Source organism: Ursus maritimus, unplaced genomic scaffold (genome assembly GCF_017311325.1).
Source record: "Ursus maritimus isolate PB19 unplaced genomic scaffold, ASM1731132v1 scaffold_34, whole genome shotgun sequence".
NCBI lineage: Eukaryota > Metazoa > Chordata > Mammalia > Carnivora > Ursidae > Ursus > Ursus maritimus.
The window spans coordinates 15,329,826-15,346,462 of record NW_024426008.1 but is presented as its reverse complement, the minus strand read 5'-3'; the positions used below and the strand labels follow the sequence as shown (position 1 = coordinate 15,346,462).

Below are 16,637 nucleotides of genomic sequence, written 5' to 3'. Positions count from 1 at the left end.
TCTATGACCAACACGCATGGTCAAGTTCCTAAAGCTACAAGTCCCAACATTAACTTCTAAGAATCAGGCCACAAGTGTAATTCTTATAGAAGGGAAAGACCGTCCCCTACCAGTTCATACTAAGTATCTGTCTTTTTGACCTTAAACTTCTGCTGCTCCTGTGATATCCAGTCATGGGCACCTGATAGAAATATCTTTCTACAGTGGGCCCACTTGTATGCCCAACAAAGGAAACAGTCTAACTGCTGGATATGTGGGCAGGTGCCCCTCTCTAGCTCTGCAGGCCTGGTATGGTGGGTATCACCCCTCCACGTTGGGGATTGGAAGGTCCTAAGGCAGTACATTAAGGGAGAATAAGCTAAGGATTGTCATTCTTAATTCATGGTATTATTGATAGTGACCCAAACACCTGGCTTGTGGCATGTGCTGTTAATAACATTGGGCATGGGTATCTTTTTCTGTCGATCAGACTACACAGGCAGCCTATCAAACTGCTCACCAGAAGGGTCCTAAAAATACCACCATCAGAGCCATGGGTGCTACACTCAAATTTGGGATGGGTTCATGTGGCTTACCCTGAGTTTTGAACATTTGAGCACTCGTGCCCTCCTATGTTGAGAACAGAAAAACCACTTTAAACAGAGCCCACCCAGTGGTACCAGGGATATAGGATGAATTCACCAGAGCCATGCAGTCATTCTGTCACATTAAAGGATATTGGCTGGTTTGGTAATGACTGGATCACACTGCTCAGGTATTTATCGGGTAGCCCCATATGGGTCCCTGTGGTTGTGTGGCACAAATCTTTGGACATGGCTTTCATCCAGGTGGTTGGGCTGCCACACCCTGGGTTTTCCCTGGACACAAGGGCTAATCTACCTGACAACAACAAGAGTTGCCAACTTTGCTCTCCTCAAGGCCCGATGGTCATGTTCTGTTTTCCACTGGTACAATCATCTGGCCACCATCTTTATTCCCTAGATTGACCTAGACAACATGATGGTACAGATAGCAGCCCTTACTAAATTCACCCCACAAGCCTTATGTGAGAGCCGACAAAGCCTATCCTTACTGACCCCTGAAATGTCTCTGATGAGAAAAGCTGTCCTCTGAAAGAGGAGGCCTTGGCCATTGTTACTGCCTCACAAGGAAGCACCTGGGCCATTATCCAAGCAAAATGTCGTATGTTCATAGCTGAGCAGTCTGCTCATGTATCGTCTTTATCAAAGCACATGAGGCTACAAGCAAACACCCTGAATGATCTGACCCCCAGCTTAACAGACTTAATAAATCCATGCTTTGGATCATAGGGCTCTTGGTGGGGAAAAAAAAATTGTTACTTACTTTGGAAATCATTGTCTTAATCTGTGTATCTTCATCTGTGGTATCTGCCTCCGATATAACGAGTCACCTCCATGCTAACAAACCCCCAGCTGCCCATTCAGGGCTCCTTGTGAAAGAGGGGAAATATTTAAGATCCCAAGAGCCAGTCATGAGGGGTGGGGTGTCGGAGGAGGTCAGCCAGAGGACGTGACTGCCAGTTGACCCTCAAGCTGCCCCCTGGCAATTGGAGGCTCCCTTCCCCCTCCCCTATCTATGCAACATACACTCTACCCGCCATTCCCAGGGCTGGAGCTGTTTCCAAGGACACAGCCTCGAGAGAGCAACGCGTTGTTGAGACCATTTGAACCCCAGTAAAGCCTCCGTATGAACTGTGAAGATTCTGGCGGGCGCGTGCAGAGATTTACTTGTCCCGAGGTCGCCCAAGACAGGCCTCGTAAGTACATTCCCTTGTTTTTTAAAACTGCCAGCTACTGGGGCACCTGGGTGGTTCAGTCCATTAAGCATCTGTCTTGGGCTCTGGTCATGATCTCAGGGTCCTGGGATCGAGCTCCTAGTTGGGTTCCCTGCTCAGCAGGGATCTGCTTCTCCCCCTCTCTCTCTGCTCCTTCTCTCCCGCATCCCCACCCCTGCCCCAGCTCATGCTTGCTTTCTCTCTCTCTCAAAAAATAAATGGAATCTTAAAAAAAAAAAAAAAAAAAAAAAAAAAAAAAAAACTGCCACGTACTTATCTTCAGTGTCCTGCCTCTTTCTTCCATCTCACCTGCCCCTCCGTGGACCTGGACCTGCTTCAAGTTCACCCCGAAGAAACTCCAAGGTTTCAGACCAACATACCCACACCATTAGTGGTCTTTATTTGTGTTTCTGTAGATAAGATCAGGCCTTTCTTCGTAAGTATGTTGGCTATATGTTTCCTTCTTTTGTGAAATAACCTTTTACGTTTTTGTTCATTTTTTTTTTCCCTTGGGTTACAAGCTATTTTATATTTTTATATGTGAAATGTTTGTTCAAATCTTTTGTCATTATTTTTTTCCCTTTTGGAGTACATGTTTTCTTGTTGAAAGATAGAGGTTCTTTGTTTTTTGTACTCTTATTTTTTTATACTCTTATGAAGTGCTGTGTGAGATGTAAATCTACTTTGGTTTCTTTGAAACATCTTTTGGTGAATAGAATTTTTTTTATTTTAAAGTAGTTGACTCCATCTATTAATGTTATAATTTCTGTCTTTAATATTTTGTTTAGTTTTTTTGTATAATTTTCTGGATACAAGGCTTACAGAACATCTTTTGTTATTTTACTCATAAATATATGATGGTTTTTATTAGCATAATGTTTAGAGTTATTTTATATATTCATATTTAATATAAATTAAATTACATATTATTCTCATTCTAGGTTATATGTCCAACGACTTACAATAATGTTTCTTGATGTCTTTATAAATTCTCAAGTTGAAGAACCACTCTGGTCATCTTTATTTTTTTTTTACTTTATTTTTTAAAGATTTTATTTATTTATTTCAGAGAGAGAGAGAGACAGCACAACCATAAGCAGAGTGGGGCGGGAGAAGGAGAGAGGGGAAAAGAGAGAGAGAGCCCCATGCAGGGCTAAATTCCAGGACCTGGAGATCATGACCTGAGCCAAAGGCAGGCGCTTAACTGACTAAGCCACCCAGGCGCCCCTGGGCATCTTTAAATATAAGTTCTTGTATCAGCTATATCCTATTTTACTGTTACAGTTAAGACATGGTGTCTGAATAGGGAAAAACAAGGAGTATCATTCTTATAGAGCTTTGTTTTAAGCCATAATTTTGAGTGTGCTACACACAACTTTGACTAGAATCAATGTACTAGTCTGTATGTGCTCAAAGGGTCAGGTCTGTGCACAAATCCATTTGTGAAGCCAAAACCTACCCTGGTGTAAATGTGCCATGGGGATCCATTTCAAAACACTGCTTCCTCTTGCCAAGGTCAGTGGCTATCACCGAAGTAACCAGAGAATGCCAGTGTCCTCACTCTCAAAAAGGCAGCCTCTTTTGCAACATTAATTTACAGCACTTTCTGTCCCTTTCTTTCTTTTTAATGGTAGAAATCTTTCTTGTTTATCATTTTAAAGCAAAGAGATGACCACCTTTCAATGAGAAGTTCTGATAAAGAGAAAAGTTTTAAAATTGTGTCCAGAAAGTAGCAACTTCCTCTCACAGCCAGTTTTATTGTCCACAAGTTGAGAAAGTAAATACAATGTCTCCAGGTTTCCCCACATTGGGGGCTGATGGCTAAGCTAAGTTGAATGTTCTATAGCTTTGCATTTACACCTGAACTCCAGAGGTAGGATTATCTTGTTTATTGCCTCATTTCATTTACCAAGTACACTTGATGGTCAGTATTTCTCAGTAAGAGTCAGTAAGAGTGCACCCACACTGCCCTCAGTATTTGTAATTCCAATAAAGCCCTAAAATGGAAGACATTCAAAACAAGGCTGGCTAGCACAAACCCACTGGGCTGAAGCCAGATTTGCTTGGAATACAGCTCACACGATCAGTTTAGTTTTATTTCAAACGTGAGCCCCAAATACAACCCCTTTGACCTGACTACTCCATCCCTAAATGGCAAACTAAACATTCATGAAAATTTAATGGTGAGGAAATTAGTACCTTCTTATGTTTCAGACTGTGAAATGGCTCCAGGGAGCACTTCCAGCGACAGGCAGAAGTGTGTGGATGTGCTGGACCAAACCTGAAACGTTTGTCCCTTCAACCCGTCATCCTTCGTTAAGTCAGCTGGCAGCTAAGACACTCTGACGGGACACCGCCACGATGCCACCCAAGAAAGGTATTTCAAAATAAAGACCTGGTTCTAGAATATTCGACCTTTCTTAGAGATTGGGAACTTTGAATAGTTTTTTTTTTTTTCATAATTTTTCTTCCCTCTTTGGGGCTTTCCCTTTTTTTATATTTCTGTGGTTAAAGACAATTTGTGTCTTGAGAAATTGCAAAGGGCTTATCTTTTCTTTAATCTCTTCTCTTTAATGGACATATGCTTTCACTACCTAGTAAGTGCTCAAACTTACCTTTCCTTCATTTGGGGAGAGAGTGAGGGGAAGCAAAATACACTGAGGTTCAGCATAATAACTGAAACTGGGGGTTCTGTGTCCCAACAGGGACATCTTGTCAGATTGGTGGGGGGGGGGGCGCTTTGTGAAGGTGACCAGTTCTGCTGAAGTTGGTGAATTAAAAACAGTTCCGAATTAAGTAAAGCTGAAAAGGAGAGGGAAGAGAACTAAGGCAGAGGAAGTGAAGAAAAGAGGCATAAAACCCTCCTGCGGGGGATGTATGTGAAAGGCTGAGCGATATGATGACACACATTTTTGGTTGCTGTGACTTGTCACAGGGGTACGTTTTCAGTGCCCTGGAGATGGTGTGCGGCGTGTTTGCTGTCATTCTGTGATGTTTACAGAGCTTACATTGGCTCTGTTTGCAGCCTCATTTCAGTCCCCAAAAGACAAACTGGTAGAATTTTCAACTAGGGAATAACCTGGAAATACATGTTTGCTTTTCAGCATAGAACTTCAAATCCAGATGGCCTTAGTCCTTGTCTTTCCTTCTGCCTGGCTTGTTGAATCTTAGAATGGAAAGTGGAGACAGAGAGCTCGCTTAGAGATAGTCTATTAAAGTCACTGAGCTTCAGGCTTGTGTCTGGAGAATGTGAGCAGGAGACCACTTAATAGGCTTAGTTGTTTTATTGACTTCAAACATCTGGACAGGCTTAGGAATATCATTATCAAAGTAGGTCAAAGTTTTCAAAAGACAAAAACAAAAACAGCCACTTTTTTGAGGCTTCACACGCATTTCCAAAGAAACGGTTAGAAATGGCCCAGAGATGTATATTGGCTTTTAATAGGGTGGGGTTGGTTTTCCATTAATAAGGACAGGGCTTAAATCATATTAAGATGTTCGATTTCAGCCCCTTTAGGATTTTGCAGCCTGGGGTCCTTGAGTTCCTTCGGTGGTTTTGGTAACTATGATGTTTTCAGGCTCATTTCAGATGTAACAATTCTTACAGAAACTTGCAAACTGCTCAAGGTCTCCTAAGTATCAACCATTTCGTTAAACAAGTAAGATTGGAATTGATTACTCTTGCTGTTTATTCACACTATTATTTATCACTTATTAATCTTACTGCTTTCATAACAACAGATGTTTTAAAGTTTAATCATTTTATTTTGATTGTGGATGGAATATATGTTGTTGCAGAAAATGCATAAATTTTTAAAAAGCGTATTTTAAAAAACAAAAACAAAGAATCCCACCACATATAGACTATTGTAGACATTTGGTTTTCTTCTTCCAGACTCTGTCTATGAAAGTTATGTTTGGTTTATATTTAACTAAATGGATACAAATTAATTGATACCCAGTGAATGCAGTTTTTAAGACAATGAATGGTCTGGCTTCATAAGAAAGGAAAAGAACAATAGCATTGCCTATTTCGGTTACATAATATCATAGTATCATAAGAATTGTTTCCATTGTTGAGTGCTTATTATGTGCCAGGCTCTATATAATATGTAGTGATGAATTTCCATGACGGTTAGATGTAAAGGGATGACAGGTGATATCTTACCGTGGTGGCTACCACTTAGCTGGGAAGGGACACAGCAGGTCAACTGCGGGTGCATTGCTCAGCATGTGAAACTTCTCCAGACAGGGCACAAGGAAAAACTGTTCATGGGTAGCCTATGAAGAGATGAAGGAAGGCAAACTGATCTGCTTAGACCCTCCTGTCTCCTGTTTTCACCTCATGGAGTTAGCACATTATTGAGTTGTGTTATCTGCCCCCCGCGAGAGGGCATCCCTGTAAGATGCCAGACCCAACACTCCGTGGTGTGCTCTTCCACTCAAGTCTGGAAGTGGCAGAGATCCTAACACTCTGGGCCTGCAGGTGGTCGACTCTGCTGTGTGCTTGGCACTTCAGGGGCAGGTGATTGGTTGGGACTGGGATGCTGTTGGAGCCGTAGGAAGGAAGAAAGCATTGGAAGGAATTTGATGAGGTACATGAGGTTGGTGTCTGGCACAGAAAGGAAGGATTCCAAAAACACTTAGAATATGGAAATACTAGTACTTGGTGAGAGTGAATGTGGGATGATGAGGGAGAGGGGGGTGTCAAAAATGGCTCTCATGGTTCTGGGTTTGACAACAGAGTAGAAGGAAATTCCAATAAATAAAAGACTCTGGGGGGAAAAAAAGTTTGGTTGGGGGTATGACTTGATTATCTACGAAGTATTTTTTGGTGATAGTGATTTTGGCAACATCTGGGAATTCGAAGTTCCTAGAATCACATAACTTCCCAGGAAGAGTGGAGAGCATAGCAAGGAAAGATAGCCAACAATGGAACCCCAGGGGGACAACTTCCACATTTAGCTGTGAGTAGAGGAGGAAAAGCCCACGGAAGAAACAGAAAGGATGGGCCAGAGGGATAAGAGGAGATCCTGCAGAGAAGAGAGTCACGGAAGCCAAGGGAGTGGAGAGTTCCCAGGAGGAGGGCTGATGGTCAATTAAGAACATCAGTATATTGCAAAGAAATACCTTGCAATGCAGACTAACCTTTTGTAAAAATGATGATGATCCTGGATTGTAATTTAAAACGTAATCATGTTGATCTCTTCTCTCTCTGTCTTTGTTTAGAACAGATTAACAAATTATTAACTAGAAAAGCCCTTAGAAATTTTTCTTCAGCCCATGAATAGATTCTGTTATTTATAGATAGAAGCTAAAATAGTGCTACTAAATGGCTTAAATGAATTAATGCTTGTAAACCCTGAAATGACATGCAAAATGAAGGTGGTGACCATTGTCTCCTCGTTATACTATTGTCTGGTCAGATGCTTTCCCCCCCAACAATGTAAAGATAAACCTCAGCTCTGCCTGTACAAAATCTTCAAGGTTTTAATTTGTTATGCTCACATGGATGATGTTTTACTTTATTTAAAGATGGATAGATAGCATTTCCTAAAGAGATAAATAATACATATGGAAGTGTTGGAATTATAAATTATCATAGAAATACTTTCTATTAATTCATTTATTTATTCGGTCACTTCAACAAACAACTTATTTTTTTTTATGTGCTCTGAGAAGAATGTGATGGAGCAGAGTCGTCCTTCTCAAAGAGTTTATGGATAATATATTCAGGGCAGTACTGAACAGTTATCAGAACAAAACCAGAATCAAAACATTGCTTTATGAGTCTGCCTTCGGCTCAGGGCATGATCCCAGGGTCCTGGGATTGAGCCCCACATTGGGCTCCCTGATCCACTGGGAGCCTGCTTCTTCCTCTCCCACTCCCCCTGCTTGTGTTCCCTCTCTCGCTGGCTGTCTCTCTCTCTGTCAAATAAATAAATAAAATCTTAAAAAAACAAAACAAAACAAAACATTGCTTTACGAGGTACAGAGGTCCTTTAAAAATTAGGAACATTGATGCATTTGTTTCTCACTTGGCCTGTGATTTCAGGATTTCTCTGCAATAGGCAGCACTTCCTGGGTTTGAAATGCCCATCAGTGATGACCAAGAGATGGTCTCAATGATAAATTATTGACACTTTTTTATTTCCACTTCTTTAATTCCATTTTAAAAACCAGCCTTGTTGAGATACAATGTACACACAATAAACTGTACACATTAAAAATGTACAATTTAACAAGCTTTGACAAATACATACATAGAACTATAATGACCAACACATTCAAGACTTCTGCCCCTCCCAAATGTTCCTTAGTTCTCTTTGGCATAAATCCATACATTACACCCCCCACCCGCCATACACTCCACCATTGGAGCCAAGCAATTGCTGTGCTGCTTTTTGTCATGTATTTCTAGGCATTTTCTAGAATTTCATCTAATGGAAGTATGCAGTAGGTACTCTTTTGTGCCTGGCTTCTTCTGTTTAACATAATGCTTTCGAGATGTACTCACATTATTAGATATACCAATAGTTTGTTTCTTTTTATTGTTGAGTAGCATTCCTTTATTTGGGTGTACTACAGTTTGTTTATCCATTCACCTGTTGAACATTTTAATTGTTTCCAATTTGGGGTCATTATGAATAAAGCTGCTGTGAACATTTGAATACAAGTCTTGCATGAATGTATGGACTGAAATTGCTGGGGTGTATGGCAAGTGATGGATTAACTTCATAAGAATCTGCCCAATTCTTGGGGCGCCTGGGTGGCTCAGTCAGTTAAGCCTCTGCCTTCAGCTCAGGTCATGATCTTAGGGTCCTGGGACTGAGCCCCCTATTGAGCCCCCCATTGGGCTCCCTGCTCAGTAGGGAGTCTGCTTCTTCCTCCACCCCTCCCCCTCTCCCTCTGCCTCTCAGTCTCTCCCTCTGCCCCTCCCCCACTCATGTGTGTGCACATGCACATGCTCTCTCTCTCAAATAAATAAATAAAAGAATGGAAAAGAAACTACTCAATTCTTTTCCAAAGTGGCTATAGAATTTTTCATTTTCACCAGCGACGTATAAGAGTTATTGTGATCCACAGCCTCACAAAAAGTTGTTATTGCAAGTAAATCTTTTTAATTTTAGCCTTTTGACAAAGTGTGTTGTAGTAGATCCTTATGACTTTCATTTGCATTTCCCTAATGACTAATGATGTTCAGTATGTGTTATGCTATTTTCTTTCTTTTGTCCTATCTCTTCTTTGTTCTTTATTCTTTTTTCTTACCTTTTCCTGGATTAAGTATTTTTTTTTAAACCAGCCTATCTCCACTATTGGTATATTAGCTGTATCTTTTTTTGTTACTCTATTTTAGTAGGTTTATGATATGCATCTTTAGCTTATCACATTGTACCTTCAAATAATGGTATATCGCTTTAACAGATATTATAAGAAACTTAACTGTAGTATAATTTCATTTTCTCCTCTTGTATCTTTTATTGTTTTTTGTACATTTTATTTCCACATATATTATAAGCTCCACAATTCTTATTTTTGCTTTAAACATTCAATTATCTTTACAAAGAAATTTGGAAAAATAAGAAAAAAAAAGTCTTTTGTATTTACCCATATATTTACCATTTCCAGTGTTATTTCTTCCATATTTCAGATGCAATTTTTTTTTCATGATCATTCTTCTGCCTGAAGAATTTCCTTTAGTATGTCTTGTAGGACAGGTCTGTGGGCAATGAATCCTCTCAAGAATTCACATGTCGGAAAGAGTCTTTACCTTAATATTTGAAAGATATTTCTTGGTGAGAATAGAATTCTAGGTTGATAATGTTTTTTCCTTTTTCTTTTGTTTGTTTGTTCTTCCTTTCAATGCTTTAAAACTTTCTCTCTTTGAACACCTGGGTGGCGCAGTCGGTTGAGCGTCTGCTTTCAGCTTAGGTCGTGATCCCAGGGTCCTGGGATCGAGTCCTGCATCAAGTTCCTTGCTCAGAGGGAAGCTTCTTTCTCCCTCTGCCTGCTGCTCCCCCTGCTTGTGCTCTCTCTCTCTCTGACAAACAAATAAATAAAATCTTTAAAAGAAAAAAAAAAATAAAAGTTTCTCTCTTTCATAGTTTCTGATGAGACATCTGTGATCATTCTTAATCTCCTGTCACTTTGGTCTGTCTGCTTTTATGGTATTCTCACTATTAGTGTTCATTCTGCCAATTTGTTTATGCTGTGTCTTGGTATAATTTTATTCATCTCTTTTTCTGTTTGGAGTTCACTGAGATTTTTGGGCTTTTGGTGTATAGTTGCAATAAAAAAATTTTTTTTTAAGAGAGAGAGAGAGAGAAAGCATGAGTGGTGGGGGGTGGGGGAAGAAGGAGAGGGAGAAAGAGAATCCCAAGCAGGCTCTGTGCCCAGCACAGAGTCCAACACGGGGCTCAATCCTACGGCCTTGAGATTACAACTCAAGCTGAAATCAAGAGTCAGAAACCCAACTGACTGAGCCACCCAGGTGCCCCAGTTGGTATCAAATTTTTAAAACATTTTTGGCCATTATTTCCTCACTTTTTTCTGACTCCCTCTTCTGGAACTTCAATTACATATATTTTAGATAATTGAATTTCATCTCACAGGTCAGAGATGCTCTTCCTTTTTTTTTTTTTTTTAATCTTCTATTTTGCTTTTTTCATTTTGGGTAAAATCTCTATCTTCAAATTTGATGTTCTTGTCTTCATCAATGTCCAATCCACTGTTCATCTCATCTAGTGTATTTCTCACTTCAGATATCCTATTTTTCATCTCTAGAATTTGATTTGTATTTTTATAGTATTTTTTATTTTTCACATCATGTTCTTAAGCACATGGGGTGTATTTATAATAGCTGGTTTACTGTTAATGTCTGCTAATTCTATCATCTCTGACATTTCCGGCATTTCTGTGTTTATTGATTCTTTTGGTTGCTCTGGTTGGGAGGTATTAATTTCCCAACTTCTTTGTCTGCCTGGTAATTATTTTATTTGCTGTTGGAGATGTTGAATTTTACATTTTTGCGTCCTGGATTTTTTGGCATTCCTTTAAATATTGTTGATTTATATTCTGGGATGCAGTTAAGTTACTTTGAATTAGCTAGCTACTTTTGAGACTTGATCTTAAGCTCTGTTAGGGTGAGCTCAGAGTAGATTTAACTTGGTCTATGCAATAACTTTCTGAGGGCTCTAACCAATGCTCCATGAGCTGGGAGCTTTCTCCTGTCTGACTAGTGGAAAACCTGAACTATTCGTGTCTCTTATGAGCTCCAGAGATGATGATGATGATGATGATGATGATGATTCTTCTTCTTCTTCTTCTTCTTCTTCTTCTTCTTCTTCTTCTTCTTCTTCTTTTAAGATTTTACTTGTTTATTTGACAGAGAGAGAGCAGACAAGCAGGGGGAGCAGCAGAGGGAGAGAGAGAAGCAGGCTCTCAGCTGAGCAGTGAGCCCAATGTGGGACTTGATCCCAGGACCCTGGGATCATGATGTGAGCTGAAGACAGATGCTCAACCAACTGAGCGACCCAGACTCCCCTTCCAGAAATTATTCTGCCTACTCTTTTCTTTCTGGTATTTCACCTCACACATTCTAGCTGCTGTGGGCTCCCTGAAAACAGAACTATGTCCCCACAGCTCAGTGAGACCAGAAGCCTCTGTTTGGGTCCCCCCCCCCCTGTGTTGCAGCCTAGAAACTCCTTAGGCAAAGTGATCAGGCAATGTCAGGGCTCATCTCATTTGCTCCTGTTCTTTCATGGGTCACTGTCTTGGGCTGTCTGTTCAGCAATGTTTGAAAAGAGATGTTTCATTTATTTGGCTGGCTTTCTAGTTGCTTAAGGTAAGAGGGTTAATTCATTACTACTTATTTCATTGTAGCTGGAAGCAAAACCTCAGTACCATGTTTATAGTATGCTTTAATTTAATTATTTGAGGATTCCTTCTAGTTATCAAAACTTTTAGCTGATGTAAGCAGATAATTGAGAACATCTTCAAAACATCTTTCTTCTTTGGAGTAGTTCTCACGGGCCTGGTCTTTACTAAAGATATAAACTTTTAGTATCTGAGTTCCATATGCCAGTATTGATAAATATTAGGTTTATCCACATGGTATGTTCTAATGGGGGAAAAAGTTGAAATTCCACTCTTGTCTGATGTCTTTATAGGTCTTAGACAGACTTACAGAAGACTCGTGAAGTCCATAACTCTTTATTAAGTGAGAAGTTAAAAGAATGCAAACCAACATTGCCCTAGCCAATGACACATACCCCTATGAAGAAGCTGAATCTCTAAGACTTTTCCTCTTGTGACACATTCCACAATGATTGCTCCAACTCAGACATTTATCCCTAATACTAACTAAATATCTCATGTTAGTATGTGAGAATTCTTCCTCTTCGTCTGGTTGTGGTATGGAGAGAAGTCAGTTCCCATCAATGCAGACATTCATAACAAATTATTAAATTGTTCTTTTAGTCCCCCTTGTGTGAACAAACTGTGTACCTTCAATTTAGCTCATTTAACACAATATTTATTGTTTCTTGAATACAACAAAACATATGACGTCAAGAAGCTCAGAAACTTTTTGAGGGAGATGAGACAAAGACAGAAAATGTTAAAAAACAGTATAAGACCGTAATGAGAAAGATGTTTGGAAGCAGGATATGAAGTGTCAATTGAATTGTAGAGGCAATACATACTATGTGCTTCTTCTCATTTCCAACTCTTTAATCTTCTTTTATGGCTCTCTAGTGAACATTCTTCAGTTTATTCCGACCATTCCTTCGCTGCCGAGCTGAAACATTCTGAAGGTATGAATTTGATGAGTTCTGAGTATGTTTAGATGATTACTTCAGTGTCTGACTGTAGAGTTCTGTTTACGCGTCCCAGACCTGCACTTGTTCTTATCAGCATGTCATAGTAGTATCTCTTAGCAGTGTGGGTAGTGGGACAAATGTTGGAATCACGCAGGCCCAGATTTGGGTCTTTGCTACCTTTGCAGCCTTTAGATCTTGGGAGGGTGTATTAGTTAAGGGCAATTTTGTTGAAGATGACATGTTCCAGCTTAGCTAGCTCAAGCTACAAGATAGCAGGGGGTGACTCATGGAGCCCAAAGGCAGGAATGAAGTGGCATCTCAAGCTCACATACGACCTGAGACTGAAGCACTCCAACCAATATGCTTCATTCTTCTTTCTGGTTGCGTATGGTCCTCTCCCTCCTATAGCAGACATGACAGGTAAGGCCAAGGCCAAGAGTGATCAAAACCTTCATTTTCTCAGCCATTGGGTGACTACACATGTGTATGTTTATGTCAGGGTACAGTTCACAGAAAATGCTGGGGACGCAGTAGAAAAGTTCCCATAAAAGCAGAGTAACTGGGATAATAAAATGATGATTATTTGCCATAATGAATCATTTCACCTCTTTTAGTTCAACTAACCTACATTAGTTCAACTTACTTATATCCTCCATAGATATTAACTCTCTTCTCCCTGACTTCCTTTCCAGTTGGTTTTCATTCTCTGTCCTAGACAATTTTCTGCTAAGAGTAGACAAGATGTACTGCCCACAAATAAGAATATGTCTTGATAAAACAAGTTACATTTCCATAATTTATTAAGGCAAGGATTCATATAATACTCCTGGGCCAAATTGATGCTGTGGAAAGTAACAGAGATGGAGTGGTTTTGAAGATTCTTTACCCAAGAAGGTTGCCAGCTGGGGTGAGGACTGTATAGATACAGAGGCTGCCTATGAGGGGAACTCCTGGGGTGTCCTTTGGGTATTGCAAAAGGCCCTCAGGAAAATGCATTAACAAAGTCAAGAAACCATACTGTGAGGGTTCCCTCGGGGCAAAAGGGATGGTTTTTGAAGAACTCACAAACTTTCCCACGCAATGGCCATGGATGTCCACAACAAGACATGGTGGCCACCCAGTGTGAGTAAAGATACTTAACTTTTTGCCCTTCTAATACTCGTTCTACTATTCCAGGCAAGAACCAGAAGCTACATAGTGAGTAGAAAAGGAGGCATAGGTCGGAGAAATGGTCAAAGATACGCTTCCATTTCCTTCCCCACCTAGTTCTCCAGGCCTCAATTGTTGGCATGAGTAAGGGGAGGGGAGAAGCTTTGAATAGGCTGTGGGATTGCAGTTTGAACTTAGACTGGACTGGGTATTTTAATACCTTACTCCCAGCAAATGGGTATGACTTATCAAAGTGAGGTTGTTCTTTTAACTATAAAACCTACAGAATCTGTCTAAAATATTATCCAGGGCTGGGAAAATGAAATCCAATGGAGCCTGATTTAAGGTAGCATATATTTACCCTTTAATTAAATGATCTATACTTATTGAAGTGAATATAGTTCTGTAGATTTTGATAGAAATACTGCATTCATTCTCTGAAGGGAACTAGTTAAACCTTTAAGCAAGACAGACAAGGAATTGCTTAGCGGGTAGTATGGTTTGTCCACCATTCTCTGCGCTCCGTTCTGCCCCTGGCCTGATCTTAGCTGAGGTCTCTGGTTGTGATTCCTCCTTATTAATCTACGACCAAGAGTTCACAGTCTCTCTAACTATGAGAATGACCTCATGATGCTACAAGTCCTTTTCTACTCCTACTGTTCTGTCTTCTACCTCATGTCTGCCCTTTCTCCTGGGAGGGGAGGGTTGTCTGCATGCTGTGTAGATTGAAGAGGCCTCTCTCCCCCTTTGATGTTAATGCTATTTTCTGCTGAAAGTCTAAACTGGAAATGGGTCCCTCGTTTATGCCACACCATGATACTTTCGAGTAATAGAGAATTAAACAGCCTTTCCAGCAACAGTCACTGTCCCCCCCACCATAGACAATATTGTGTGCAAGTTAACATTACAAAGCCCAAGCCTTCACATATGGTGATTTTGTGAAATGGAATTCTCTATTTCATATATACTTCCTTTTTGCTGAACCCTGCTGACTAGCATTCAGGTCAGTTCTCCAGTTCTTAAACATCTGGTTGTTGTGAAGCAGTGACCAATACAATAAACTCTCTTCCCCCATTTCTATCCACGTTAAAAAATTTTTTTGACTCAAAGAAGGAAAGTTTTCTTGCCTTTCTGCCCTCTCCCCGAATACACAGTTTTTCAGAGCTCCAGAGTTTCTATGACTCCACACTGAAAGGATTTTGCTTATAGATATATCTCGGTAATACTCACCTGCAGAACACTTCCAAAATAAATGTATTTTACTCTTTAATATCTTCCTGGCAAGGATCTTCTTGCAAAAACATCTCCTGGACCCTGCAGGTGAGGACTTGCAAGTTTCAGTCAAAACTGTGAAGTAGCCTAGGATTCATGTCCTTCCCCGTATCACAATAATATCCTTGTGATCTAGGACCCAGTCCTCCAAAGCTCTCTGACTTCCACTTTTCATTTGATGCTTGCTTTCATGCAGGTATCTGACTAGGAAAAAATCAATAGAGTATTTTCACATTGCGGTGTAAATTATTGGTAGCTAAAAGAGTGCTTTTCAGTTTTCAGCTCTGGCTCATTTTTTACCCTTGCCTAATTCCTACAGTATCATCCCATTATGTCTCCTCCTTCATGGGAAAGCTTAGTTGGTTTTACAGTGTTGTCATGTAATGTTTAGATTTCCCAGTCTGGTATGTCATGGTCTTTTGCCATTTGAACTTAGTCTTATTTTAAGTTCATATCAAACCCGTCTGATCTACTCTCCATTTCATGCATACCGAACACATTTTTCCAACCTCTATGTTTTATATTTTTGGAGTAATCACCTTAGCCCCTCTCAATTTTTGCTCATCATTATCCTAGCCATCCTTCAAGGCTCAGTTGATGATCACCTCCTCTGTGATGTTTTTCTGGATTTCCTCAGTAAAATATAATTTCCTTCTCTTCGTATGTCCTGTGGCATTAAGTATCATCACTTCTACATTACTCTTCTCCAAGTGCTTTGGAGTAGATGTTATTTATGTCCTTTGTGACTGGTGACCACTTTTTCCAAACCAAATATTGACATACTTGGCTGGATTTTTTTTTTCAATTGGTGAGTTTCTTTATATAATTTTTTTAAAATACATTTATGAAATTAAATTGTATTTTGTTAAGTTGTGTAGCTTGAAAAATTTCAAGATTGAGGTGAGCTTGTTGTGGCCAATTGGCTAGTTCCTAAACTGATGGTTCATGTTTGCTGGCCAACACATTATTGCCTTAGAGAAAATTTACATGAGGAAGCAGATTGCAATGCACATGTTGCTTGGAGAGCCCATGAAAAGAGTTGAGGAATATTTCAGCCAGGTCTGATGGAACATTCCAGTTTTGCCAGCAGAAACACACACACACACACACACACACACACACACACACACACACACACTGGAATGGCTTGTCTTCTCCAGGATTTGGATCTCTTTAATTGGATAACATTTAATAAGCACTAACATTATTTCTTCCTTGACTTCCCATTTCCTGTGCCTCTTTTTCTGATCACTTTCTCACTTTCTCTCTTTTGACCCCTTTGTTTTTCACATGTATCGCTACTACCATTTTGGCTACTCATTCTACATTAGGAGCCGTTCTGTCTCCTCAGGAAGGTTTTGCATGTGTCAGATCTCATCTTTTATGTTTTGGTGTTTAATAGCACTCAGAAGTTTTGGATTTTTTTCTGTTTGTTTTGTTTTTTTTTAATATTAGCAAGTATGGGCTCACTTAATAAGCTATATAATCAACACTTTCTTGCTTTTTTAATAAAGAAAAATAGAAAATTCTGCAATAATATATTATCGTTTGCAGAACATTTATAATCAGGACTCTTCCAGAAACTCAGGATGTATCATCCT

The 16,637-nt window shown here is 39.8% G+C and overlaps 1 protein-coding gene across 1 annotated transcript in view; it reads left to right on the top strand.

The window, feature by feature from the left end:
• The first annotated feature begins 535 nt into the window (after positions 1-535).
• The window catches only part of TMC1 (transmembrane channel like 1), a 135,700-nt gene continuing 119,598 nt past the window's right edge, over positions 536-16,637 (top strand). Inside the window, exons 1-2 of the mRNA XM_040620241.1 lie at positions 536-1,777; positions 4,010-4,172. Coding sequence (XP_040476175.1) covers positions 4,157-4,172 — 16 coding nt within the window. The 5' untranslated portion in view covers positions 536-1,777; positions 4,010-4,156. The remainder of the gene's footprint in view (positions 1,778-4,009; positions 4,173-16,637) is intronic.